The 25,980-nt window shown below is 40.1% G+C and overlaps 1 protein-coding gene across 4 annotated transcripts in view; it reads right to left on the bottom strand.

Moving 5' to 3' along the window:
- Positions 1-12,091: 12,091 nt before the first annotated feature.
- The window catches only part of LOC128085414 (mucin-5B), a 45,782-nt gene continuing 31,893 nt past the window's right edge, over positions 12,092-25,980 (bottom strand). For 3 of the 4 annotated variants that reach the window (XM_052692730.1, XM_052692731.1, XM_052692732.1), the window contains 16 exons: positions 25,570-25,820; positions 24,975-25,158; positions 24,285-24,477; positions 23,269-23,447; positions 22,706-22,775; positions 22,436-22,557; positions 22,027-22,058; positions 21,781-21,958; positions 20,951-21,055; positions 20,112-20,152; positions 19,411-19,533; positions 18,407-18,502; positions 17,099-17,227; positions 16,389-16,428; positions 15,664-15,787; positions 12,092-15,143 (listed from right to left, as the gene is read on the bottom strand). In XM_052692730.1, the coding sequence (XP_052548690.1) occupies positions 14,969-15,143; positions 15,664-15,787; positions 16,389-16,428; positions 17,099-17,227; positions 18,407-18,502; positions 19,411-19,533; positions 20,112-20,152; positions 20,951-21,055; positions 21,781-21,958; positions 22,027-22,058; positions 22,436-22,557; positions 22,706-22,775; positions 23,269-23,447; positions 24,285-24,477; positions 24,975-25,158; positions 25,570-25,820 (2,042 nt within the window). In that variant the 3' untranslated portion in view covers positions 12,092-14,968. The remainder of the gene's footprint in view (positions 15,144-15,663; positions 15,788-16,388; positions 16,429-17,098; positions 17,228-18,406; positions 18,503-19,410; positions 19,534-20,111; positions 20,153-20,950; positions 21,056-21,780; positions 21,959-22,026; positions 22,059-22,435; positions 22,558-22,705; positions 22,776-23,268; positions 23,448-24,284; positions 24,478-24,974; positions 25,159-25,569; positions 25,821-25,980) is intronic. The other variant, XM_052692735.1, reaches the window with a different exon arrangement.

Raw genomic sequence — 25,980 nt, forward strand, 5'->3', positions numbered from 1 at the left:
TGCAGGTCTTGCTGCCAAAGCTTCCTCGCTGCCCTCGTAGCTTTTTGTGCTTTATAAAGAGGAAATGTGTTGACAAGTCTTGTTGATACCTAACTTGGGTTGCCATAAAACTGGAGCACGGATTGAGCTGGAGATCCCACAGAGCAGATGGTGCCTCTGTGGGTGGTGATGAGAAAGCAGCACTTGAACTATTTGAGAGCTTCTGAGGGATGAGCTGTGCCAAGGACATGTAACTGAAGGACAAAGGGGAAAACTGTCTGTAAAATCCTAATGTACCTGGGGAAGCTTAGAGCCAAATGGGTTCAATGTAGTGCCCAAAAGCATTGGTCTGGGAACTACTCCTGTGAAACACACAGAGACGACGCTGGTCTGTTTTCTTTATTTCACCTGCAGGAAGTTGAAAATGCTAGTCACTGCCTTTGAAAACCATAGGAGGTGGAACAGAGAGGGTTTTCCCCTTGGCTCACATGCCAGGAGCAGTATGTAGCCTTGTTTTGTAAGAAGCACAAAAATCTTGTAGCACTGGAAAAGAAAATCTTAACTGCAAAAAATGGGAGAGCCAGGAATGTATTGTACAGGAATGAGTCTAGCCAAAGTAAGCAAAATCTAAACAACCCACACTTCCCAAATTATCTTCCTTTCCTGCTTAATGCACTGTAAATGAAATTCAGTTGGACTTTTGACATTATTGTGGGCTGGATTTAATCCCATTTAAATTGTACGTAGATAGGAATTGATGATAAAGTGATATTGTTTGAACAAATAGCTCACTTCCTTTGCAGTAATTACTGTTGTTAATGTATTAATAATGATAATCATGTACTGCATTAATAATAGCGCCTTTCTTCACCAAGAATCCTAACATTCATGTGAAATAAAACTGTGCTGTACAGCAGTCTTAACTGAAAACATCCAAGCTCTTCCCATAAATCATTCTTTAAAAACATAGGAAGATTAACTTTCCTACCAAATATTGCACATTTAATACCTTTTCTATTGTAAAAGTATGCCTCTGCTCATTCCACTGTAGAGCTTATAAAATGCTTTCCTCTGAAATAAATCTGCAGAAAATCTGCAGTATTAGACTGTCTTCCTAAGGGAGCTCCTCATTTCTTTGTCAGTGCTCCATTCCTCTTAGGTTTGATTTTTCTTTGATTTTCACAAAAACAAGAGAAAACTTGGTGGTACAGACAGAATGCTAATTGAACAATGTTATATTTTCAGTGCTTTCATTCCGCCATTACTGTTGACACTTTGGGTGTGCAGAAACGTGGTAAGGCTTCATTGCTCAGTCTTTAGTGAAATAGGAAGGTCTATGCTTTTTTTACCCAAATAAGCTGTCTGAGGTTCGTCCTGGGTGGAAGACCCTAAATAGCACATTGCTTAATGCCATTACACTGCAGGTCCTGATGATTTAGGCTAGGTGTCTCAACTAGATATGAGGATTACTCATCTATTTATTTATGTAGGTGAACAAAAGCTGTCTTAAATCTAACACAGGGGGACAAAAAACTGTGCTCTAAGTAAATATTCACTAATTTGTAGATAAAGAACCTTTGGCCTTCTTGATGCAGTAAACTTGCAAAACTCTTCCAGTTTTTTGGTTCCACTGGAAGAGTCGTGCCAAAAACTAAAATGTAAGGTGAACTGTTCAAAGGAGCTTGGTCTTTCTTTAAATTCAAAAGTAAAAAGTTTCTGCAACAAACTTAATAGCTTCAAGGTTTTAAACAAGGATGCTTTGGAGGAGTTAGAAACTGGGAAGTGAAATCCTTTCCACCAGGTATGACATTTCATAGCAATGGTGAATTAAGAGTGCCCATCACTGCCTTTATCATACAACCATAGAATGTCCCATGGAAAGGGACCTCAAAGATCTTTTTGTTCCAACTCCCCTGCCATGAGATGGGTTGCAAGCCACTAGATCGGACTACCCAGGACCCCATCCAACCTGGTTTAATGCTGAAACATCTCAGAGCAATAGGGATAAGTGTACAGCATCTGTGCTACTGCATGAGAGTGCTGAGAACTTGTGTTTTTCCTTTTAGAATCTGTGATTATATCATCACTTGCCAAGGTAGACAGTAGAAGTGATCAATGTTGGCACTGTTTTTTAGCCTTGGATAAAATATAATCAATCTCTGTACTTCTTGAAGTACGTTTTTATGTATTAATCATCTTATGGTTAGGATGCAAATTAAATTTATTGGCTTTCTTCACTAAATCTAAAGATCAGAAAGTAAGGAAAGGACAAAGACTGATGTTAAATCAATGCTAAAGGATAAAGTCAAATTGCATTTTGAAAAACAAGTTGAGAAAATACCTCTCCAGCAAAACCAAACCAGAACACAAATCTTTTGGTGCCAAGAAATTTAAATGCCTATTTCTTAGTTAAATGTTTAAGTAGTTCGAAGAATGAGGGGAAAAAAATGGTTTCAGCTGTAGCATTTTGTGTGTGGTTGATATAGTAGCAGTACAAGTCATAGGAATACCCTGCCTCGTGAGTCCACAGACTGAGAATGTGGCTATTATCTGCAGTTCAGGACAATCAGACGCAAACACTTTGACTACAGAAGCTGAATCTACACGGGTAAGCAAAATGGAAGCATGAACGCTGGCATCTATCCAGGAAGCCAAATTGTTAACACTTTACCTCTGTTAAAAATGCTTAAATGATGTAACATCAAGCATTTAAGGCAAATTCTGCTGCCTGAGATTCCTTATTATTCACAGAAGGCATGCAGAAACTTAGCGGCGGCAAATACGTATCTCCGCTGTTATCAGTTCTTGTGGTTATGGAAAAGTAGGAGGTTTCATGCTCGATGCTGTATAGGGCCAATAGCACAGCCCCTGCCCACCTTCCTTTCCTGCCTCTTATGAGCATCTCATCCTGTGACTCACCCTTACTCCCTCTGTGACTGTGTTACCACAGAATAAGTGTACCCTTGTAGATGGAAGTAAATCAGAAAAACGTTTTCTGAAGCTGGAAAGAGTGTCTTTTCCTGAGTCAGCTTTGTCCATAGACCACTCTTTATTTGCAGATAAGAGCAATCATCCAGGAAGCCAATCAGTGACAAGCAGCAGAGTTTGAATTCGTACACACACCCTTAATCCAAATTCACTTCCGTGAGGAGATAAGCTTTCAGTAAGTTTACTAATCAACCCATATGAGTGGAGAAGGCAGAACAGGAGGTGTAGTTTTGCTGCTCAGTTTATTTTCCATGATATACGTTTGATTTAAGTTAAGGTGAAATGAGAGAAGTTCTCCCATACTAATTTCCATCAAAAACATTTCTCTTTTAACAAGCCAGCATTTGTTGATAAATGCAGTCAAAAACCCTGAATTCATCAGTATGGTTGATGTGCAATACATCTGACAAACTTAGAGGCAAACCAACCTGCAGCTATCCTAACATTTGGCTCTGCAGAGCCCAATGATGACATGTGGTTGACCATCAAAAGAAACTGAATTCTTGTAATGCTAAAAGGAATCCTTAGTATGGTCACCAAGAGAGTATGTGGAGGCAGCTTGACGAAGCCCATCCCTTAGAAAGTTTGTTGTTCAGGAACTTTTCCAGATTGTGAAACTGAGGCACAGTTCAAAAGGGAAGAGATGGGTCTCTATGGGTTGTCTCCAGTGAAGATACTCCATAAGTCTGGATCATTCTCACAGGAATTGCCATCTTTATCAGTTTTTCTCATTAGTGCTTTGATAGCAATCCAAATGAACACAGGAGAATTCTTTTGGAACAATACCTTCTTGTCCTTCACTGTATGTGTTTTGAGGAACAGGAATTTTCCAGCCTCATGCAGATCATCTGCTGCTTCCCAGGTAGCTCCTGTCACTTACACTGACACCATACATGTACTAAATCTAATTTGTTCACCTTTGATGTCAAGCTCATTCACACATGATGAAATTGATTTGGGATTGGTAATGGAGAGGAAGAAGATAGACTCTAGTGCCATAAAAGTTGTTCAAAAGCACTTGTTCAGTTAGAGAATGTAAAAGTTTTGTCTGGTAGCACTTTGTCCTGAATTCAGAAATGCAGTGACTTCAAACTTAGCTGCTTCCTTATAATTAACCAAGCACAGAAGCTGAGCCCATGGAAATTGTACAGTAAACACTGCTGCTTACTGGCATAGTGGAAAGAACAATGAGAGCACAGAATCCCATGTTAAAGCCTAATAACAACACAATATACTGTGTTTTGGGGGTGATTCCATTGTGCTGGTATGTTTGATTTAAGAAGAAATAGATGTTTTGGTCAACACAGAAACAAATTCACTCCTGCCATTATGTTTGGGCCCCTTTTCAACTGTCCCATGTACAATGTTTGCTGAAGTCTGCCTGACCAGTTAGGCAGGAGGTTAGCTATGCTGCAGCAGACCTGTGAAAAACAATTTAATGATTTATTAGATCTATTGAATGCAGGTTTTGAAAAGCAAACATAGTCCATTGCAAAAACACCATTAGTGGCACAGTGCAATTTGCTTCATTAATGTTCTCCTCTGACACCTCCCAAAGCATGTCAAAATACCACTGCAGGAGCACTTGGTCACACAGGCTGTGCTCTCCTGAAAAAAACATAAGCCCAATCTAGGATGAAGGAGAGGCAGTCATCTCCTTTGCAGTATGAATACTCAAAGGGAGCCTCTGATTTTGTGACTGAATTTCAAATAGCAGATGAACCACAAAATAGAGATGGTCTTACAAGCCTCCACATCTTCTTGTCAGGCCCAGCAAAAAAGGCCAGGTGACTTGATTTAACTTCAGGCCTTCAGATCTGCAGTGTTGTGATGAAAAATATGTCACAGATAAGATAAGCAGACATTCAGCAACATTGCTTCAATTAGAGTACAAATTGTAAAGCTAGCACTGGAAAAACATGTGGCAGCTGGTTAAGGAGCACTAACACAGGATGTAAGCTGTGCTAAATGTTCAGTTTGGCAAAGGTCCTGGACTTGCCTTTTGCAGCCATGGTGTATGTCAAATCATATATATAGAAGGCAAGACGATGAAGTTTAACTTGGCTGATCATATAGAAATATGTCAACAGTCAGGAACATATTGTTCAAACAGGGAAGATGGACTTGAATGTGCCCTAATAAGCATCAACATGGCCCTTCTGAATTATGTCACTAAAACTCTTGTCTCTGGTCTACAAGTGAATTTTGTTAAGAACCTCAAACAAACCAAACTCTCAAGCCAACAGATCCCCTTTTGTCATCCAGAAGGAATCTTGCTAGGTAATATCTCAAAAACCTGTTGCTCTCCATCCTAAGCCCAGTAGCTTTTTTGCCTTTGCAGTTCCCTAAGAAAAATTGTTTCAGAGCCTTTCATTTTGATGGCATACAAACTATATCTGATTTCCAGATTAAGGAAAAAGAAAAGCAAACACCTTTGCAAAAGCTGTTGATCACTCCACCCATATGCTGTTGACTTTCTGGGTGTAAATGGTGTGTGCACCAAAATATGCAAATTGGCTCCATATCCTTTACCTAAAAAAAGCTCTCTCAACACCAGATGTTTTTGGTTCTCAACAAACATTATTATTTACAGTCACGAGGATTATGGTTGTATGTAGGAATTAGAAGAGGTAGAAAAAGACTGCGTGAAATAACATGATGGGTATGCAATCACATGGATGTATTACTAATGAATGCAGTGCTTTATTGTAAACAGATGATTAGTTCTCTCTTCACACAGGTGGGGTTTGTTTTCTTATTTCTTTTCTTCATTACAGTTATACTGACTTGAGCTAATTTTGTCCTAGTTTATGTTGGCCTAAGTAAAAACAGAAAAGCACCCAGTAACGTCTGTAGTAGAAATATAACATTACTTCAAAGGAATTTTAAGGATAAAATAATGTGCAGTACTTCTTCTTTCCACATGCATATGCTGTGCTAAAACTGATGCAAAGAAATCCATGAAAAGATAATAAGACATTCCATAACTAATATATATATATATAAATGCATTAGGAGAATGCCATTGGTGACATCACTAGACCCTGGTGCAAACAGAAGAAAAAAAATACACCACCTATGAGGAAATCAGAAATTATGTCTAAAAGAATGAAGAAATATTTAAGAGTAATTTAGTATAGCTTTAATAATTGCAATAAAATTCTCATCATCCTGAACATTCTGACATTTAATTAAATGGAAGGCTTTTGAGTATTTTATCTTCAGGACTGATTTAAAAGTCATTTTTCTCTATGTTATCCTTACGTCCAAAACTAATTTCCGGTAAATGACAAACACATTTATCTGGGATTGACATATGGTTGGCCTCAACTCCCAGGTAACAGTGATAGAACAAGAGGGAATGGCCTCATGTTGTACCAGGGGAGGTTTGAGTTACTTGTCAGGAAACATTCCTCAGAAAATATGGTGATGCAGTGGCAGAGGCTGCCCAGGGAGTGGAGTCAGCATCCTGGAGGTATTCAAGAACCGCGATGTCGCACTGAGGGTGTGCCTCAGTGGGCATGGCGGGGTGGGTTGACAATTGAACTTGGTGATCTTGGATTCTTTTGAACCTTTATGATCGATGATTCCATGGTTGAATTATGGATCTTTTCCTGAAAGTTTCACACCCGTGGTTGCAGTTTTCTCTCTCTCTCTATAAAAACATGGGAATGCATCTTGGTACTATGAAGTGTAATAGGAATTTTTAGCTTTTAATTTGCTCTGCTGATTGTGTTGTTATAATTACGCTCTCTTGATATTGTAAAAGAAAGATCAAGACTGCGAGAATGAATGAAATAGCAATTTATAAAGTTTCATTTCTGGAATGTTGACAGTACCCATGGTACAATTTCAAAGCCAGAGCACAAATAATACTATGAATAAAGCAATATAATAATCTAATCTAAGTCAAACAGTTTTAAAGAAAATCACTTCTGGAATTTTTTTTCACCTTGACAATTCGTCTCATTTAAAAATACTGCAGATGGTTCAGATGAAGGTTATTTTCTGAGACATTGTTGCAAACCTTTTCTCAAAGAAAACTAAGATATGTGTAAAATCAGCTGAACAAACACCTCTGTTTGACTCTGCCTCCATAGAGAGGAAGAGCACTTGCTGCAGGCTGCAGAGAACCCACTCTGGAGGAGGAGATGGCTCCTTCCCTCACAATAACTGCACAGCCTTGGTGGGGAGGTTTGGGAGAGCAAACCGTGCTAGAGAGTGAGAGACATGGGGTGATCTTGAAATGGGAGTGCAGATGGGAGAGGAGGTGCAGGGGCCTTCAGTTGACCCAAAGCAGACTTCAGATGTGAGGGTGAGGAGGGCTCCCCAGGACTATGCAGAGAGCTGGTCACCACAGCTGCGCTAAGGGAAGGACTCATTCTTCCTCAGTACAGCTGAAAGGGGACCTATTGAACTCAGCCTTTTAAAATCAGCTTGGCCCAAGGGCTTTGCAGTTCCTCTTCTAAGAGCAATCCTGTTGATTATTAGTTAGTTTACTGAATTCCAGCTCCATGGACTGGAAGCATCTGATTCTGTTTTTTTGGTGGTGGTGGTATTTGTTTTTTGTTTGTTTTTTGGGTTTTTTTGTTGTTTTTTTTTTTTGGGTTTTTTTTTGCATAAGAAAACCCTTTTTGCTTTAAAAACATTCCACTTCAGCAAATTGGGTAGCTGGGGATGCTGTCACACCATGTTTGTCACTTCACCACACTGCTTTTCATGTCAGCTCATACCAAATACCAGACTCAGAGAGAGAAAGGGCTTTTCTCACTCTGCGATCCGGCTGGTGCAAGCATTAATTTCACTCTAAGGATTGTCCTGAGCCACTCTATCTCTCATGATGTGAACTGAACACATAATGAATTTGTATTTCCTTCAAGGCAACCTGTGCAGCTGAAGCACGACTTGCTAGTCCAGTTAGGATCCATTAACAACAAAGATTACATATTTCAGTGTTCACTCTGTTGTTTTCACTGTGGGAACAAGGAGAAACGGTTCTTAATTACTAATAATCTTTTGCACGCATTACTGACAGACTATTTTGTTCACATAGTTGGAGCCTGCAGTGGTTTACTTGCGCCGTGTACAAAAAAAATTTGTCTTTGCTGATAGTAATGAAAACTTTTTTACTTATTGTTTTGTTAGGAGAATCCTTCTGGTGTAAAGTAGCCTGCCCTATGAGGGAAATGAAAAACTGAAAACGTAGCTCACTTTTAATCCTGTAACACAATAATAATTAAAAAATAATATTCCTAAATTATCCCAGATTTATACACTAGAAGCTAGGAACAGAAACATCCTGAAGATATTGGGAAGGAGAATTTAAAGTGATTCAGTACCAGTGAGATGTAAGCATCTTGTGGAACTCCCGGTCTCTTTCACAGTGATGTATGTATTCATCAAACAAAATAATGACTTATTTCTTTAGGATTTTTGTAGAACAATTTTGCTGTCAAGTGTGATGATATGCACGAGGTTGAGCTATGTGGCATTAGCACTGATCTCTGCTCTGGTGACAGGACCCAAGGGAACAGCAAGGAGGGGACAGGGGAGTGTCAGGTAGGGGTTAGAAAAATGTTCTGCACCAGAGAGCCAGTGGCATGGAAAAGGCTCCCTAGGGCAGTGCATGGCATGGGCAAGAGCTGCTGGAGTTCAAGGACATTTGGACACTGCTGTAGACCTAGAGTTTGAATTTTCCATGGTCCTGTGTGGAGCCAGCAGTTAGACTCAAAGGTGCTTGAGGGTCCCTTCCAGCTTGGGACATCCTGTTGTTATATGACCCTACGATACTCATGTCTGGGATGCAAAGAACCTACTTTCACTGAGTCTTACTCTGAAGTGAACAATCACCATCAATTGCAAGCCACTTAATTCGTTATTAATAAAAATGACAGGAAGTTGAGCATTCTCTCATGCACTGCTCTGAAAGCAAAATATGAGAGTGCTGGGAAAATATTTTTTTCCATTTTTTTCTCAGATGTTTTTCCACTCATTGATTTTGAAGGAGGAAAAGGTGAACTATTAGGCATAGCTCCTATTTCTGCCAGAAATCTTTGTACGACCAGTAATTGAATACCTAATTATCCAATTATACAAGTGTGCATGTAGGGTGAGAATGTGCCTGAAACTGCTTTTCATTTTAGGAAGGCTTAAAGGATCATTATTACAATACAGCATGAGCAGAACAACACGGATTATGAAAATGTCACCAAATTAACTACTTGTTGCTGGAAGTGTGCAGATGTCCAACCATGTTCATTAACACTGGAAAAGAATACCCACAGTGATGTGACAGAGCAGACCTGGTTCTCAGCAAATGGCCTCTAGATGTGCACTTCATCATACAGAGTGAGTGTAGCAGACTATAACAATTTTTTGAAGGGTTTCCCAAGTCTGTTTATATAGGAAGGGCATGATGAATGTAGCAGCTCCTGAAAACTTTCCTGCGTAACAGTAAGAAAAAAATGAATTTACACTTATACCACATTCCCAGAAAATCTTTTCCATGCCTAAGTCTAAAATGGCCGTATGTTAGAAAGCTAAAGAACATAGAAAATAAGAAGTGGAGCTTGGAGACCTATAAGTAAGTTGGGGCACTTGGGGAAGTGAAGAGAAACAGATCTAAGGGAAAAGCTAATTCCATGCAATTAAGTAGCAGCATAGAGCAATGGTTTGCTGGCATGGCTACATGGCACTGCAGTAGCCTTTTGTTTGTAGAACAATGCTCCCCGAGGGTCAGATTAAACTCTGGTTTTAAGCCAGAATTTTATGGTATAGCAGGAAATGGATTGATCACTACAGAAAAATGTCTGGATACACAAAGGTATGAGGACAAGAAGCTGTAAAGGAGTGGCAAGGGACTTGCCTCACAACTATCTTTGAATAGCAGGGTAGGGAGAGGTGCTGACACAGAAAAAAGACATTTCAGAGCGTGAACATTTCCTCAGTGATCTTTGGAAATTCAAGCCAAATGTAACTGACATATAAAACACATAGAAATGGCAACAAACTCCTTGGCTGTCAAGTTATCCCAATTTTAATCTCCTTTTGATTTGCAGAAGTGATGCTAAGAGATACTGAGGTCATTCAAAATATGACTCTCTCTATAGCATGGGTGAGAATAAGGACAATTACTACAAACTACATTAAAATAAAACACACACAAAAAACATTTACATGTCCGCTACAAACGTCAAAGATAAGTGAGATGAAGCCTACCTGAAAGAATGTACTGAATTTGATGATACTGTTCTCGGTATCATTCTTGTTGGACATATGGGTGAAAGAATCATTCACTAAATGTGCTGAGGATGGTTGTGATATTCAAGGTAGGGCACACAGTTGTAAGAATTTGAGGTAAATTTCTGAGGTGCTTCTCAATTGAAATGTATATGTTGATGTATATATGCATCAGCTTCTTACATTGCTTTTAAGGATTCAGACAGTGTAGAGCTATACTTATCTTAGACTGCGTATGAAGACAAGAGCTCGGTGAGAGCACTTCCAGGAGACAGCTGAGCTCATAGGAGAAGTGCATATTAATTGTCAGTAACTACACTGCAAGTTTACAGTGTCTCAGATGCATGTTTATTTTGCCTGAAGGTAGATGAGATGAACTACAGTCTAGCTACCCTGTCTTACTTCTACCCAGTCATGTCAGTAGGGAACTTCACTGAATTTGTTCCTCTGGAGGATCACAGTTAAATAATTTCCTTCCCAACCAGATTATTTTTAAAACAGTCCTTCACATAAAGCAAGCTTGGATGAAGTGGGGCTATCTATAAACAGAACACTAAACCTAGATTTATAGGATGCCACCAGACAAAGTCCCTCAAATCAATTAATTAATTAAAGCCAGTATCCTAGAGATGAAAAGTTTGTCTTCATAGCTAGGGAAACATAAAGTGCATAAAAAACTAAAACTTTGCAGCTTCCTGATCTAATCCACTTTTGACACAAAGCCAATTCACTGGGCACACATCTGAGGGTGTTGCTTTACTAAGAGAGGAACTGATGTTGTCAAAGAATTAAACTGATGTGAGAATGGCCTTGTACAGGGTAAACTGATACTTAAAACTCATTGTTGCCCTGAAGATATTATATAATCAGATCTTCTGAAGTGTGAAAAGAAAGATTTTCACAAGTGATTCCTTTGTTTTGGTGTGTTTGGAAAATTGTCGCACTTCTTTCTTATAGACCATGTTTGGGATGCCTGACAGAAACAAGTGAGGCACCTTCAGATTCACAAATGAAATGGTATATACCAGTGCAAAAAGTTTATAAACTGAAGTGTTACAGTTGCATAAAAGAGGGCCCATTACCTTCATCCTTATCTGGGATCAGAAAGAAAATAAAAACAAGGCCAAGAGCACGCACTTGAGCACAGAATTCAGTAGAAGAGTCTTGCCCAATGCTTGGTTGCCCCTTACTTGCAAGATGATCCACTGAACTTGCCATGCCACTTCTTTTTCTAGTTTGTTACTAATCAGGTTACTTTCCCAAGTCATACTTAGACAATTTTTTTCATATTTACAGTACAAATTTCTCATTCTAATTGTTAAGCTATTGCATTGAAAGAAAATAGTTGCAGCATTCTTTTAAACAATCCTTTCTGCATTAGAAAGCATGTACAGTTCGTGGTCTTTGTTTTCAACCCAAGATTACAGATCCTAGAATAGATTGATATTGATACAGCACACTGTAGATAAAACCAGTGGTCTGATTCTACAGGCAGGGGAGTCACTCAATAGAAAAGTCTGTAAAAGAACAGTGCCTCTACTCAAATAAATATTCAGAGCAGACAATTAGTTTTCTCGTCCTCTTCGCAAATTCCAAGAATTGTTAAAACATAAACAAAAAAATTAGCTAAACTATGTAAAAACAGGAATTCAGTTTTCCAAACCACCTAACCAGTAGGCAAATCAGAGTTCACATTGTAATGGCAATCTAGCACAGTTCACATCAGTGACATGATAATGTGTCTTTGGACTTGCTCAGCTGACACAAGGCAGTATCTCTGGCAAATATTTATTTTAGTAATATGGGGACAGTATACTTCCTGGTATTTTTTTTCTCAGAACCTCAGTACCATCTTCTCATAATAAGAAAAGAACAGCTACGAGCTAAAACCAGCTGAGCCCTGGTTTGACTGGCTCATCCAAAGGTAGTTCTCCTGAGTCTACCCTAGTAAAGTGGATGCCAATGCAAAGAATTCACACAGAACTGAAGAAACAGTACTTGGAGCAACGCCACTGATCTTTCTTGCATTATGCTGGAGAATGTCTGACTTGCAGACTGGAAGAGTTTCTCTGAGGCTGCAAATGAGTGGTTGAGCATGCACATATGAGAAGTAGCTGCACAGTTTTTTCCTGGCAGAGCTGGCTGTAGTCCTATCTTGGTAAACTTGGTCATACCCCACAGGCCAAGTGGGGCTTTCAGGCAGATTTTTGTCCCTATATTTTCATGCATGTGGGGCAAGGGAGGGTGTTTGGCCCATTGACTGTCTCTGAGCTGAGGAACCTGAACGTTTTTGTTAAATTGACTTCACCTTGTTGCCTACATCTTATCCAACTAGGACTCTACATCTGCAAACAGAGGATCCTGGCCACTGGCGCTGTAGACAGTACAGCACAGGCCAGGTAAATGCCAGACTGACTGAGTAAGTGAAGTAACAAGGATGGTTTGAAGAGAGAAGGGTTTCATACGTTCCTCTGTTTGAAAGCACACAGCAGGTGGAAATAAGCTGTTCTAGCTCTAAGCTAAAATAATTTTACTTGCCTTTCATTTGTCTAAAAAGCAAAATGCATGTCAAAAAAATGAACAGGAAAATAAGCCTTTCAGTCAATGGCATTCTCAGTTTTTGGATAAAGCCTCAGCACCAGTAAAATACACAGGAGAACAGACTTCTAAGTGCGTCTGATAAGATTTTTTTGTGTTTCCTGTCCTTCTCCCATCTGAAAATAAAGCAGAAATTGAAAGGGCTTCCACTAATATTCTAGCTGAGAAGTCCTATTGAGAATGATTGATTTCCAGGGCTTAAATGAGTTTGTATCTGAATACTTTCAAGTCTGTTTAGTCTTCTGATGACAAAAAGCATTCAAGGATGATTTCTTCCCCCTCAGGAAAAGATGGAAAGGAAGGAACGTTCCTCTTCCTTGCTGATGTTCTTTGCATTGCAAAAGCAGGCCTGTGCTTGATTTGTATCAGTAAAAACATTATCTGGGCTAATGTGCAATTTATAACGTGCAAATTATGTGTTGCAAGCAAGTGCAACACATGCCTTCCAAGGGAGTTGCATTGCACTGATGTTTATCTGAATTATTTGAGGATTTCTATCATTTATACCCAAGCTGGTCCATTGACTACGACAGAAGTTGGGAATGGAAGGTTTACTTGCAATTTGTTAGCAGCACAAACATCTTGCTGAATTTTTTTGCTGGTGTTTACCAAAAATGCCTGCACTGTGTTATTCCCATTGCAATAAACTGTTCCCACTGCTATTATTAGGAACAACCAGCCTATCTTTCACTGTTTTTAAAGAAACAAAATAAAGACAAAGAATGAAATAGACCTCCTCTGACTTCAGCTTTCTCGCTCAGCTACAGTGGCTCTCAGTGCAGCAAAATGAGTGCCTTCCCTAAGGCTTCTAACACACCATTCTCAGGAGGAGAGAAATCATTCCAGAAAGAGGATGGAGAACTAGTTATTTAAAACCAGCTGTGCTGAATCCCACAGAAACAATGTGGGCTGCTCTGTTGCATCACTGTAACGATCAAATAAGCATGGACCTATCACATAGGGATGAAGAAAAAATTATATCATTCAATTCCTACACCTATTCAAAGTCAAGAATTCCAGCAGCTTTAAGATCGGTTACACCATGATGAGACAGCATACTTGAAAATAACCTGACATCGATTACAATGATTTATTATGAAAAAGAATTAAATAAGAGATTACTTGGAGCTCAGTAGCTGCAGCATTTTAAAATGGTAAACTAAGAGTTAGCGCACTTGTTAGCTGCTGTGTTAGTTCAAAGCTATGCGCTCCAAAACAGCTCCCAAACCCCTGCTCAGCAGGTTGTAGGTCAGTGTGCTCTTAAGTCCCAGTTCTTAGTCCCCTTTCAGGTCACAAAAAGCCCAAATTGCTCAAGCAGCTGAAACATCTGCCTTACCTGCACGCTCTGAAGGTATTGCTGAGCTATTTTGACCCCTGTCTAGATAAAATACTGTCACAAACACCCTGTCTCATGGAACGTGCTATCTGGGAGTAAATTGCTTATACCACTAATCATAGTTGTGCAAGGAGCAGTGGATCAGAACATTGGCCTCTCACACCAAACGCACAGCTTGAACTTTGATGTTAGCTAATGATGAAAAAACAGCGAGAGGACGTGAATCTATTAATATTGTAGTGTACACTTAAAGCATGTTTTTACACTCCTGGTGTAGTATTTGCTGTGTAGAAGTTAAAAGGCACCTTGCTTTTCTGCAGTGACCTTGATTTTGTTGCCAAAGTAGGCCTGGGACCACGGGGGAGCAGATCACCAATGTGCCCCTGCACTGAGACCTGCATTTCCAACTGAACCACCTTGTGGAAATAATTAATGTTCCCCTTCTGAGGAAAATCAGTTGAAGCATCTCATCATGATTTTGTAATGTCCACTTTCTTCAGGCAGGACTTTTGAAAGGCATGAGCTTTCTTTGTAGTGCTTTGTGATAACCTTGGTTTATACAGCACTATGGGATTAAAGCCATTAGCTACCTTGCCCCTTTAGCAGCATCACTGAAACAAGAGAATGAGTTCCCTTTGAAATGCAGTTTATTCCACAGACATTTAGAGCAAAATCTTCAGCTAATTTCCATAACTGCATATAATATCAGAAAGAAAAGGCACAGGAGAGAAGTACCATCACTTGAAGGTTACTCACAGCTGTTTTCTAAACTACCCACTTGCTAGAGAAGCGTGAAACAGGAGCTGAAATGTATCCTTTAGTTTATGCTCATGTTCTCCTCTTTGGACACTTGGTTTCCACGCATCCACATTCATCCACGTGCACATACGTGAATTTGAGTGTCTTATGCTCAGAGCAAACCAGTTCCACCTTCTCTATGTGACTCTTTTTTTCATGGCAGCAAATGCATTTATGTTCCATTTCATTGTTCTCAAAGGAATACCTACAGAAATGAGATTTGCACATCAGTCTACCAGTTGTTTTTTTCCTAAAACAGTCTGTATTTCCCACTCTGAACAGAAGTGCTTCTAATGAGCAAAGGAACAAAATTTACTATTTATTTTTATGCTTATACATAACAAGCTTTCCCCAGGATGCTACTAGCCATGCAGGGCCAGATCCTCTGAAATCAGTGAGGAAAATACCAAAAACTTGGGGGATTTGAGGTTTACACACATTGTAGCAACATTTGAACAATTCATGCAGATGAGACCAAAGAGCAGGAAAAAACTCCATCAAAGCCCAGAGCCATGAAAAAAAATGAGTAAGGACAGGAAATTAATAAATTAAATGGTCCCTTTTTAGAGGGGCCTATTTTCGTGACTACGATAAAGGCACTGCTATCGCACCAAGGACATTTTGTCACGTTGCTAACAGCTGCTGCTCTGCACACCCAGTTTCCCAACCAGGAAACTTCTTTAAACAAGAAGCCAGGAAGACACAGAAAAAGGTTTCCTACTTACACAGAATAGGTACTGCACGTCCCTTCGCAGAAGGGCACTGGGACTGGAGCAGCAGACTTACAATGCTTGTGAACAATGTACTGCTCTTTCATGCTGCGTTTGCATTTATGTGGCAAGTCAATACCTGTGGGGGAAAACATTGCTGTTAGACCAGTGGGCTAAAAGAAATTTGGAAAGACATCTGCTGGGAAGCCCAGGGCAGATCGTTCTACTAAAGTGTCTTGTAGTTTAAATGCAAAACATAACAAAACAAAATGCAACACGCAACACACACACACACACACAAAAACAAAAAACAACACAAGAAACGACAAAGAGAATACAAAGAAGCACCAATTCAACAAAGCAATTCCCCATTTGTCTAGAGACTTCTCTGGTGACTGGCTCAAATAAAGACTTATGATGAAGTTCATGTAAGCTGCTGCTGAATGAAGACAAGGAGACATGAAGTGTTCTGTTAGCTAGTTAGTTAGTTTGTATTATAACTACTATAAGTGATGCCTGTTAACATTTATTCTATGACCACCTCTAGTTTTAGGGTGGATTTTACGGTGTTCTCATTGCAAGAGCAAAGTAAGCTTTGAGCCTCAACTATGAGGCTCTGCTGATAAATGAACAGCCTTCCATTCTATGGAAAGTGCAAGCTCTCAGTGCATGCAGAGGGCTACAAGCAGTGGAGAACCTAGCCATATTTGAGTAGGGGATCAGTGATTTAACATACTCACAAGTCTTGCAACAGCCATCTGAAGTCACATCAACAGTCCCCTGTATTGAAAGCAAACCAGAGAAGTTCGGATACTCAAGTCTAGCTTGCACATCTTGTTAAGCAGCTGGTAGAAACAAGGGGAGTTCAAAAAGATGCCCTCATCCTTAGCAACACACCAACTCCTCATTACACCCATTTGTGTACTGTGTACCAGTTTTATGGAGAACAGCTTAAAAAAAAAAAAAAATCCATCAGGGAGCATCTTTTCTTTAAATCTACTCAAGCCACGTGGGATGCTCTGTAACACATACCTGACTTTACCTAGGTTCTGTTGAAGCCAGCACAAAAGAGGCAAATTCAAAGCCAAAGAATGACACCTGCCTCTGAAATTGAACAGCTTGACTTACACAAAACCTACCCCAAAGGTAATTCAAGTCAGTGGCTGTCAGTTGATGAAAAATCCTGCTTTGTCATTGTCCCATGACTCTCCTCTTTCAAGTTCTAGTGCTTTACTTCACAAAAAGTGTGCGCACTGCTCACAGATACTTTTGTTATGCTTCCTAGGACAGTTCATCCAGAGTTGAAAAAGCACATTTCCTTCGAATAGGATGATTGACTCAGAAAGGTCAAGAAAAAGTGAAGTGACCCATTCAAAAGAGTAAAGAAATCTCCCAGAGCAATGGCATGGCTCATTTCAAGAGGCTTTTTTCCTAGTTCTAAAATACTTACTGGGACGCAGTTTGATTCTTCAAATGGTAGGCAGACCTTTACTGTACTAGTCAAGGAGAACTGGCCCCCTGATTCGGTGCATGTGTACTGAGTACAGTTATCATATGGTGCTTTATAACTCTTTCCAACCTGAAAAACAACAGGAAGAATAAATAAGTCATAACATAGTATGACAATACAAGCAGAATAATGCAATAGTAATGCAGCCCCTGGCAGAAGGGCTGGGATGTTCAAATCAATCTGATAGTGCTGAGATGCTGATTTCACATCTACCAAGCTCATTCACTACCAGCCTCCACAAAATCCCTTTTCTGGTCACTTACATGGAAAGGAGCACAAACTGGTGGCAGAATAAATATGGAGGTATGAACAGAAATGCTAAGAGATACCATGATGTATATCTGGTAATATGGATTGAATGAAATATAAACAAAAGAAAAGTAATTCTACAGGATTTCAGCTGTTTTTTAATAGATGGAAGAAAAGCAAATCGTTTGAAAGAGGAAAACAATCTTCATGATAGAGGTTAATGGATAAAACCTCCTCATGGTAACCACCTTTTAAGTGGAAGCATAAAAATTCTATATTGGCACAAGAGAAGCCAATTTCAACATAAATTTTCAAGGAAGGAAAGGATGAAACAGAAAAGACGCAGAGCTCAAGAGCTACCAGAGGAGAAATACCACATAAAACAACAGCCACTGGGTGAGACAGTGTCATTGACTGTTCACAGCAATAGCAGGAGATAATAAAAGCAGCCAGCCAGCCTGAGGCTCAGCTCACATCTACGCAACACTAAGCTGAGAAGACCTAGTGTATTACCTGGCTGTGTTACTGAGGTGCACTACATACACTATAGCAGCTATAACACTTTCAATTTCTGCCCACCAAATTTGTAACAAGTGTTAGTACAGTTCTATGGCTTGCTCAAACTATTCAGCCCTGTATCTTCAGGGCAAGATAACGACTCTGTTTCCAGTACTGGAGCAATATAATGTGAAGCCAGCTCACTTATCTCTGCAGTATTACACAATGCCACCACCCCTACAAATTCCATCTCTCTGCTGCATGCCAGGAAGAGGGAGTGACATGATTTCCCTTCCCGACAGAGATAAATTATTTTCGAAACAGCACTGTCTGCAAGATGCTCACAGCAAAGAGAGCAGTCATATAAACTCTGATGTATACTTTGCAAATACAGATAATTTCTAATCTCTGAAAGGTCTCTGCAGCCTCAAAATGTATGGCACTACTTCTAAAAGCATTGAAGTCAATTCAGCTTGGCATGCAAAGCAAGGGAGCGCTCACCTCAATGGTCACACTGCCAAATGGAAAGTTTGCCACACAAGCCACTTGCTGACACTGGCTGCAGCACTGACCTTCCTTTTCCACGTAGCGGAAACCCTGTGGGAATAAGGCCACCATTTAGCTGCACTATCTTGTTCATGAAATACCTTTGGATCAAAGCCACACTGGAGATAGCAGGGGAAATGAGCCCACCTCTGTTTTCCTTTAGAAAGCTGTTGGAACCACTTTAAGCCTGACAACTAAAGCTGGCAATTTCTTTCCAGTTTTTAATAGTGACCTTTGGGGCGCTTCACTTACCGTGTAGACCCTGCTTTAAGCTACTCTTCTTTTTGCTAACACACAAGTTACAATAAATTAATTCATCATAAGATTATTTGCAAAGTCTACCACCAGTGCTTGATATGATATGATTATTCAGCAGAGTCGTCACTGTCAAACACATGAAGATTATGCATCAGTTATTTCCTTCCCTGTGCTTTAGGTATCTATCAGTCTTTTCATGGGTGCTGCTGGCTTCAAGATGAAGGATAATGGTTTTATCAATTTTTTAGGATGGGTAGAGAGTCTAGCCTTATCTGGATGAGAAAGAGAAGGAACCATTCTTTGCTTATGTTCAGAAATAGACTGAGCAGTTTTTGTTCAGACTCTCAACTCATGAGTACTGAGTAGTGTCTGGAAACACATAAACAGCCATGTGGTTTCTCAGTGATCTTAATTTTTGAGCCAAAAACAACACCAACAGAATGGCATAAACATCATCTTTCAGCAGTAAGACTTCTCCTTAGTAGCTCTGCAGCCATTCATCTTCAAGGCATCCCTCCTTGGGTAATTTCTTCTGTTTGCTAGAGCAAAAATGGCCAGCACTGTAAAAAGGACTTTACAAAACTTGAACAGAAGATAATATCCTGCTACCCTTCAGCAAGACAGCACTTGTACTGCCCCAGATTTACAGTACTCTCTCTCAACAGCCTTTGTTGGTGGTGGGGACTGCGTGCAGCACTGACCTGCTGGCAGGTGGTTTGGCATTTCACTGGGATGCATTGGATGCGGTTGGTTTGCGTCACAGCATCCTGCTCATCCGTGCACACACAGTCTTCACAAGAGCTTTTTGGCACCACTGCTCCAGGCTGAAAAGATAAAGGAAATCAGAGAGAAAACAGGCAATGGCAAGAAATTGGTGGGTGTGAAGAAACATACATCCCCCGGACTATTGAAAAATAATGATCATACTCAGTATTTATTTTTGGCAGAACTTCCTGGAAAGAATGTCTCAGATCTTTAATTGTGAAACTGACACTGTCGATATCACAAGTTTTGCATGAGGTTGACACACCCAAGTGTACTGACCATACTGTGTGAGTTGTTACATTATCTCATAAACTCCATACTTCATTTTTTCTTCAGTTTGATCTATCTATTAATCTCACAGCATCTAATAAGCTTTTAAATTTGTGTTCCATCACAATTCTGACTTCTACTCTCTAAAACCTAAGGATCTCTAATTATTTTGTTTACTAATGAAGCTACTAATCTCTAGGATTACCTATTCATTAATATTTCCAGTAACACATAAGGTTAGTGGCAGGAAACAGTTATGGACCACTTTAATCTTGTTTCTTATGTGATTGTTGACAATAATTAGTTCATAAAATTCTGATTCAGGCTGCATTAACCCATGGAAAGAAGTATCTGGAAGAAGACCTACCTTAAATTCAACTCCTTCAGAAACACATACACCTTTTGGTACTGTAAGAAAAAGAAAATGAAAAGGATGTGCTAGGAATGATATTACCATTATAGTACTCAGCTCTGAATTCTTAGTGTTTTAGAAGACAGAGAGTAGAATTGGGTTTATTTGCTAAGCCTCCATAGCCTGCACAATGGAAGGAAAAGCACAGCTAGTACACATTGCTAACGGTCATTCTGAAACCCGTGGGCAACATCTGCTCAAATGTTATGCATTCTATATCCTGGTATTTTCCATATGGGAAAACTAATTTACTTCACCTAGTTTTACCCGTACTTGAAATTAGATGAGCTTTTCTTTATTGTTAGCCACCTTGCTAGTTACTATGTAAATGAGAAGCTGGGTGAGGTACGCAATTCCAGAAACAAGATTTGGCAGCGGAACTTCTAGATATGTTCACTGTAATACAAATTCAGTATTTGATCAATCACACACTGATATTTCATTGAATATTATCTACAGAAAACTTACAGCACTTATTCTTGTTCCACAAAACACACCAGGGAGGGACTCATTTAGAAAAACTAAAATAGTTCAAGGAATTAAAAATCATAGTATCACAGAATCCTAGAATGGCTTGGGTTGGAAGGAACTTCAAAGATCACCCAGTTCCAACCCCCTCCCGTGGGCAGGGCTGCTGATCACCAGATCAGGCTGTCCAGGGCCTCATCCAGCCTGGCCCCAAGTGCCTCCAGGGATGTGGCATCCACAGCTTCTCTGGGCAGCATGTGCCTGGGCCTCGCCACCCTCTCAGTGTAAGACTTCAAAGGAGCATGTTAGGGAAACATGGTACTTACTACAGGAGAAGATAGGGCAACAACCATCCTCAGATATAGCTACCACTGGCTGGAAACCTAAGTCGCACGCTGTTTTGTTGATAATGCAAGTTTTTATATCACATTCTGCAATGGACAAATGGAGATAAAGTAAATCAGATCATCCTGTCCAGCTGTTTTACTCACAGCCTAAGGCTCAAACATCCAGAAAATAGATGATTCTCAAACCAAACATCTTTCGAGGTTGGGTTTTGTTCAGGTTAAGTTTCTTGAAGCTTGACCTGCTGCAAAGCTCTTTTTCTTACTGTAAAGCATATAGTTCTAGCCCATGTTTTCTCTACTGGATGTCATCTCTAACAAAATATACATGCTCATCAGAGAAAAAGTGAAATGACAGAGATAAGTGTTGGGTTAAAAGCAAATGAGTTAGAGTGGAAAAAATGAAGAGGTAGTGGTTGAGGGTCAGAGACATAGAAGTAGGGAGATGCAAGGCAGAGCACTCTGCTCTGAGCAGTGCCCACCGGACATCCAGAGGAGGCAATGAATCTTTGTTCGGGGGTATGAAGGAATAAGGAAGATGAAAACATCCCAATGCTGCCAGGATAACCTTGTCCTGCAGTGTCCTATGGACGTTAGGAATAAATATCTGGGGCCTGAGTAGACTATGAGGAGAAGATGCCTAGTAGGTCATAGCAGTAGTTTAGAATACAAATTGAATTAGAGGAGGACTTTTTTGACAGCAAGAATAAATTACTACTCCAGTGCGCTTGTTTGAATCTGCTAGCTGTTGGGTCACCATGAGGCAAATGATGCTACTTGATGACATGATGGCACATGAATCAGTGACTTACCACAGACTGTCTCTGTGCAGCATGGATCATCCAGACGTGGTTTTATTTTACGTACAAAGCCCTCTTTAGTGCAGTTGATTGGTGGGGATTTAGCACAAGGGCGGGGGAAGCAAGAGATATTGAAGGTCTCTTCATCACAAGTACAGTATTGACAGTCATGCTCCCAAGCCTCCCTAGGCTGTAAAAACAGTAGAGGTAGTCATTAGAAGAAAAAAACTAGAAGCATTAGATTAATGGATGCCTTACCTGTTTCACCGATCCATCTTGTGCAGTGCAACCTACAAAACAAATTAGATTCCATTAGTGATAACTGAACTGGGGAAAACAGCAGAAGCAGCAGGACAGAAATAGGAGGCTCTTGAAATCTGAGAAATGGACACAAACAGAAAGATTAAGTGTGAAAATTCACAGGTTATGTAGCCAAAATATCTTATATTAGCTTAATAGTTTAAATATGCCTTTGATCTTGCAAAAGTTTCACTTTATATGTAAAAGTAGGAGGAAACTGTCAATCAGAAGCATTTCCAGCCTACCTAGGAAGGGCCTGTATGAAGACCTCCTTCATTTCCTCTGTACCCAGAACATCTCCCTTATGTGCACTTCTACATGGGGCCTTATCATCCCACCTTATCCCAGTTTTTACATTATTTCTTACCGCAGACAGAAACACAGATGCCATCATGTTCATTCAGCAGAATATTTCCATCAGGGCAGTAACATCCCTCAACAAACACTGGTGTGTTGTTTTGTGAGGGGAAGGTGTCCATAACAACTTCTCTGCACAATTAGAATACAAACAGAAACGAATGAGAGGCAGAAACGTGCGCTAGGGACAAGCAGACAACTAAAACCCAGGGGAAAGTTATCTTTGAGCCTTCCTTGGGACTCCTCAAGTTATGAGCCTTTGCCATAGGAAATGACTCACCTGCTGAAGCAAGTGTTTCTTTTTGCTTCCCCACAAGGCTTGTAGACCTGATCCCGAGCACAGGTGGCCTCTGTAGAGCATCACAACACAGGAATTAGAAAGCCCAGGACCACCTGTACCCTTCAGTGCATGATGGACAAGCAGCCCAAGCTCCTGCCCGGCAAGGGGTCCCTGCATCTTCAGCAAGAGGAACTTCATTAATTCCGCAAGTGCTTGCAGCAGTACCAGTAGTGCTTAACCAGAATCAAAGGCCCCTGCGCAGGCAGTGAGAAGAAAAGCTATGCATTGCCATCTAGTGATGAAGTTGTAGCTAACACGAAGGGGAGAAAAGTGAGAAATGTCCCAACCCACTCTGCAAGCTTCTCAGAAGAGCCTATGGACCTGCTTCCCACTTGTTTTGCACTATTTATAGACTGCAATTTTTTTTTTTTTTTAATTTGTTCCCATTTTTCTTAGGTCCTGAGCAGCTAAAGAAGTATTGATGCAGAGGAATAGAAATGCGTGTGTACATTATGAAAAAGCTGATCAGAGCCACTTCTGCAGCAGGTGTTTGCCAGGCTTACCGCACTGCCCCCTCGTCTGCCCCCTCCAGTCCACACAGACCCCGTGGAGCCCACACAAGGCTGCATATGTCTGCATGCTCTGGCACTCAGTGCTGGGGTGCTGCTGTGAGCACCTGCTGGCCACACATGCCTCATAGTAGGGGTGCGGGGGGACCACGTGGTGGCACTCAGTCAGGTTCCTTTGCAAAGGAAGGAAACAAGGAAACAGAGCATTTTACTTCCTTGCGCTAGAATTCAACTCAGCTGAACCGATCCCCACTCAGAGAAAACATCAAGGCAAAAGTACAAAGAGAAGTTGCTGTGATTGGCAGTACACCCACTGAGTGCATTGGGGCGCTGGCACAGGCTGTCCAGGGAGGTGGTGGATCATCATCCCTGGAGGAGTTCAAGAACTGTGGAGATGTGGCACTGAGGGACGTGGCCCAGTGAGCAATGTTGGCAGTAGGTAGATGGTTGGAACTGATGATCTTAGAGATCATTTCCAAACTTAATGATTCTATGGTTCAATTAAGAATGAGCTTTACCTCCCATTCTTTACAATGCTTTGAAACAAAGCAATTTTACATTGGAATGACATGTGCAAAGACAAGGCTTCTGAGCAGTTCATGTCTGTAATTTTATACATTGACATTGTAATGTCAACATGGTTGGCAATCATATTTTAAACAACATTATTTAAAAAACAGACATACACATTTGCTTGCTATATTCTGACTGTATTCTTTTTCATCCACAGCATTCAGACAGGTGCTGAGTGATTGCTGGTTTCTGCTAAACTTATCAAGAAACCACAGGCAGAGGGAGCACACACAGTTAAGGGAGGTCTGATGCTGCTGCAGCTGAAAAACACCTGCCAAACTTGGGAACATTCTTACATCCGTTCACTGCTCAGTTTTGGAAGGTATGCTAGAACTCATATTTTTACTGTGTCCTATAAGCAACTCACCCAAGTAATATAGTTAAGCACAAAACTGTCTTGTGGACTTATTATTTGGCCTCCGTGGAAGTTATCTTACCAGATGACTTTACACAGCTCAGAAGGCTCACAGTGCTGATAATTTTCAATCTTAGCTGGTTCTGAGATGCCTGGGTTACAGTATCTGTTGGTAGAAACAGGGACTTTCCAATCCAAAGCCATCTCTTTGAAGGACTCAATGACTTCACCATTCCTCTTTCTAGCATCATCAGACTTCTGGTTGGTACATGTACCTGGTTGCAAAATATAAACAAAGAGACAATTCAGGGCTGTTTGATGCTGATAAAGCTGTTTTTACATAACAGAATAATACCTGGTGGGAAGTTCTTGTGGGAAAGAAATGACACACAGAATCCTGAATGGGCTCAAAAGAGCTTTGTAGAAGGCTAGAGGGAATAGTTTGCCATGAAGATCAGAGCTAAGGTGTTGCCTAGTGCATTTCTCTGGATGGCTAAAGCAACTGAGATGGCTCTGACTTGTTGAAGACCCTACATAATGAGTAGGTATGATCAAAAGTAAGAGCTTAGAAAGAGCTTGTCTCCAGCAAACGTATAGAGTGGAAGGAAGTGGCTCAAAACATTATCTTCTGAGAGTGTCTTCCTATTAAAAAGAGATACATTTGTTAAGATTTCTGTAACATAGCAATCATTGAAGTTGCAAGAATTTGGAAATGAGAAAGAAGGAGGAAAAATTACTGTGTTCTTTACTGTCAGCTGATGAGCACACTCACCACACAGTCCCATGGTATTATTATAATACTTTCCAAAAGGGAGTTTTATGTAAAATGCAAGTCGACTGTAAGAGACATAAACTTCTAACTCAGGTATTTCAACAATAATGTAAAGGCCAGAACTGGTTATCCTGATTCCATTCTTGGAGATGTCTGGAACAACTTTCTTATCATTAAACAAAACCTAAAAAGAAGAGAAACAAAAGGTCTTTATGGATATTTTTCTGTTCAACAGTATATACAATTCATGTAACTCAGAAGAGCCACTTCTCAGCTCTCAGGTACACAAAATGAAATCTGAAAAAGGCAGTCATTTAGACAGTTCCTGATTATTCCTTTTTAATATGTTGTAATTTACATCTAAATACTTATGTTAAGAAAAAAACACCATAAATTGTGTGACAATTTCAAGCTTTTGGAATATACTAAGTTTTGCTGATACAGAGAAAAAAGAAAGAACAAGGAAGTAATGTAACTGCATTTCCCACAGTTCTATTTTTCTCAAGCTTCATCCTTTGACATGGCAAGGCATTTGGCAGTAGAGTAATGTAACTACAGCAAAGTAATGAGAGCTCATTTTAACAAAATACTTTACCAAGTTTGTTTCTTTTCCATGTTCCTTTGCTTGTGTCAGAATAACAAGAGAATTGGAGTGAAAAATGAGTAGGGACATTGAACAAATTGCTCCATCGGTGGCACCACAGTAGTAGTTATCTATGTGAATCCAGAACTTTTGAGAGCTGGGCTGAATTAACTCCACGAGGACATACGTGCAGTTTTCTTTGAAGTGATAATATGTTCCATCAAAAGTCACATAATGCTCATTTCCCCACCCACTGCAAATACCTGGAAGACACACTTCAAGTTTAGTTTCTCAGCCTCAAGCTGGTTTTAATTCTTTTAATCTTTTTCAGTGAGATCTGAAAATACTAGTTTGGTGAAGAAAAGCTAACTTAGCAAACACATTTTTATCTGCTCTTAATGCCTAATGTTTTATGTGGGAATT

The sequence above is a fragment of the Tympanuchus pallidicinctus genome, unplaced genomic scaffold, assembly GCF_026119805.1.
Source record: "Tympanuchus pallidicinctus isolate F22 unplaced genomic scaffold, pur_lepc_1.0 scaffold3, whole genome shotgun sequence".
NCBI classification, from domain to species: Eukaryota; Metazoa; Chordata; class Aves; order Galliformes; family Phasianidae; genus Tympanuchus; species Tympanuchus pallidicinctus.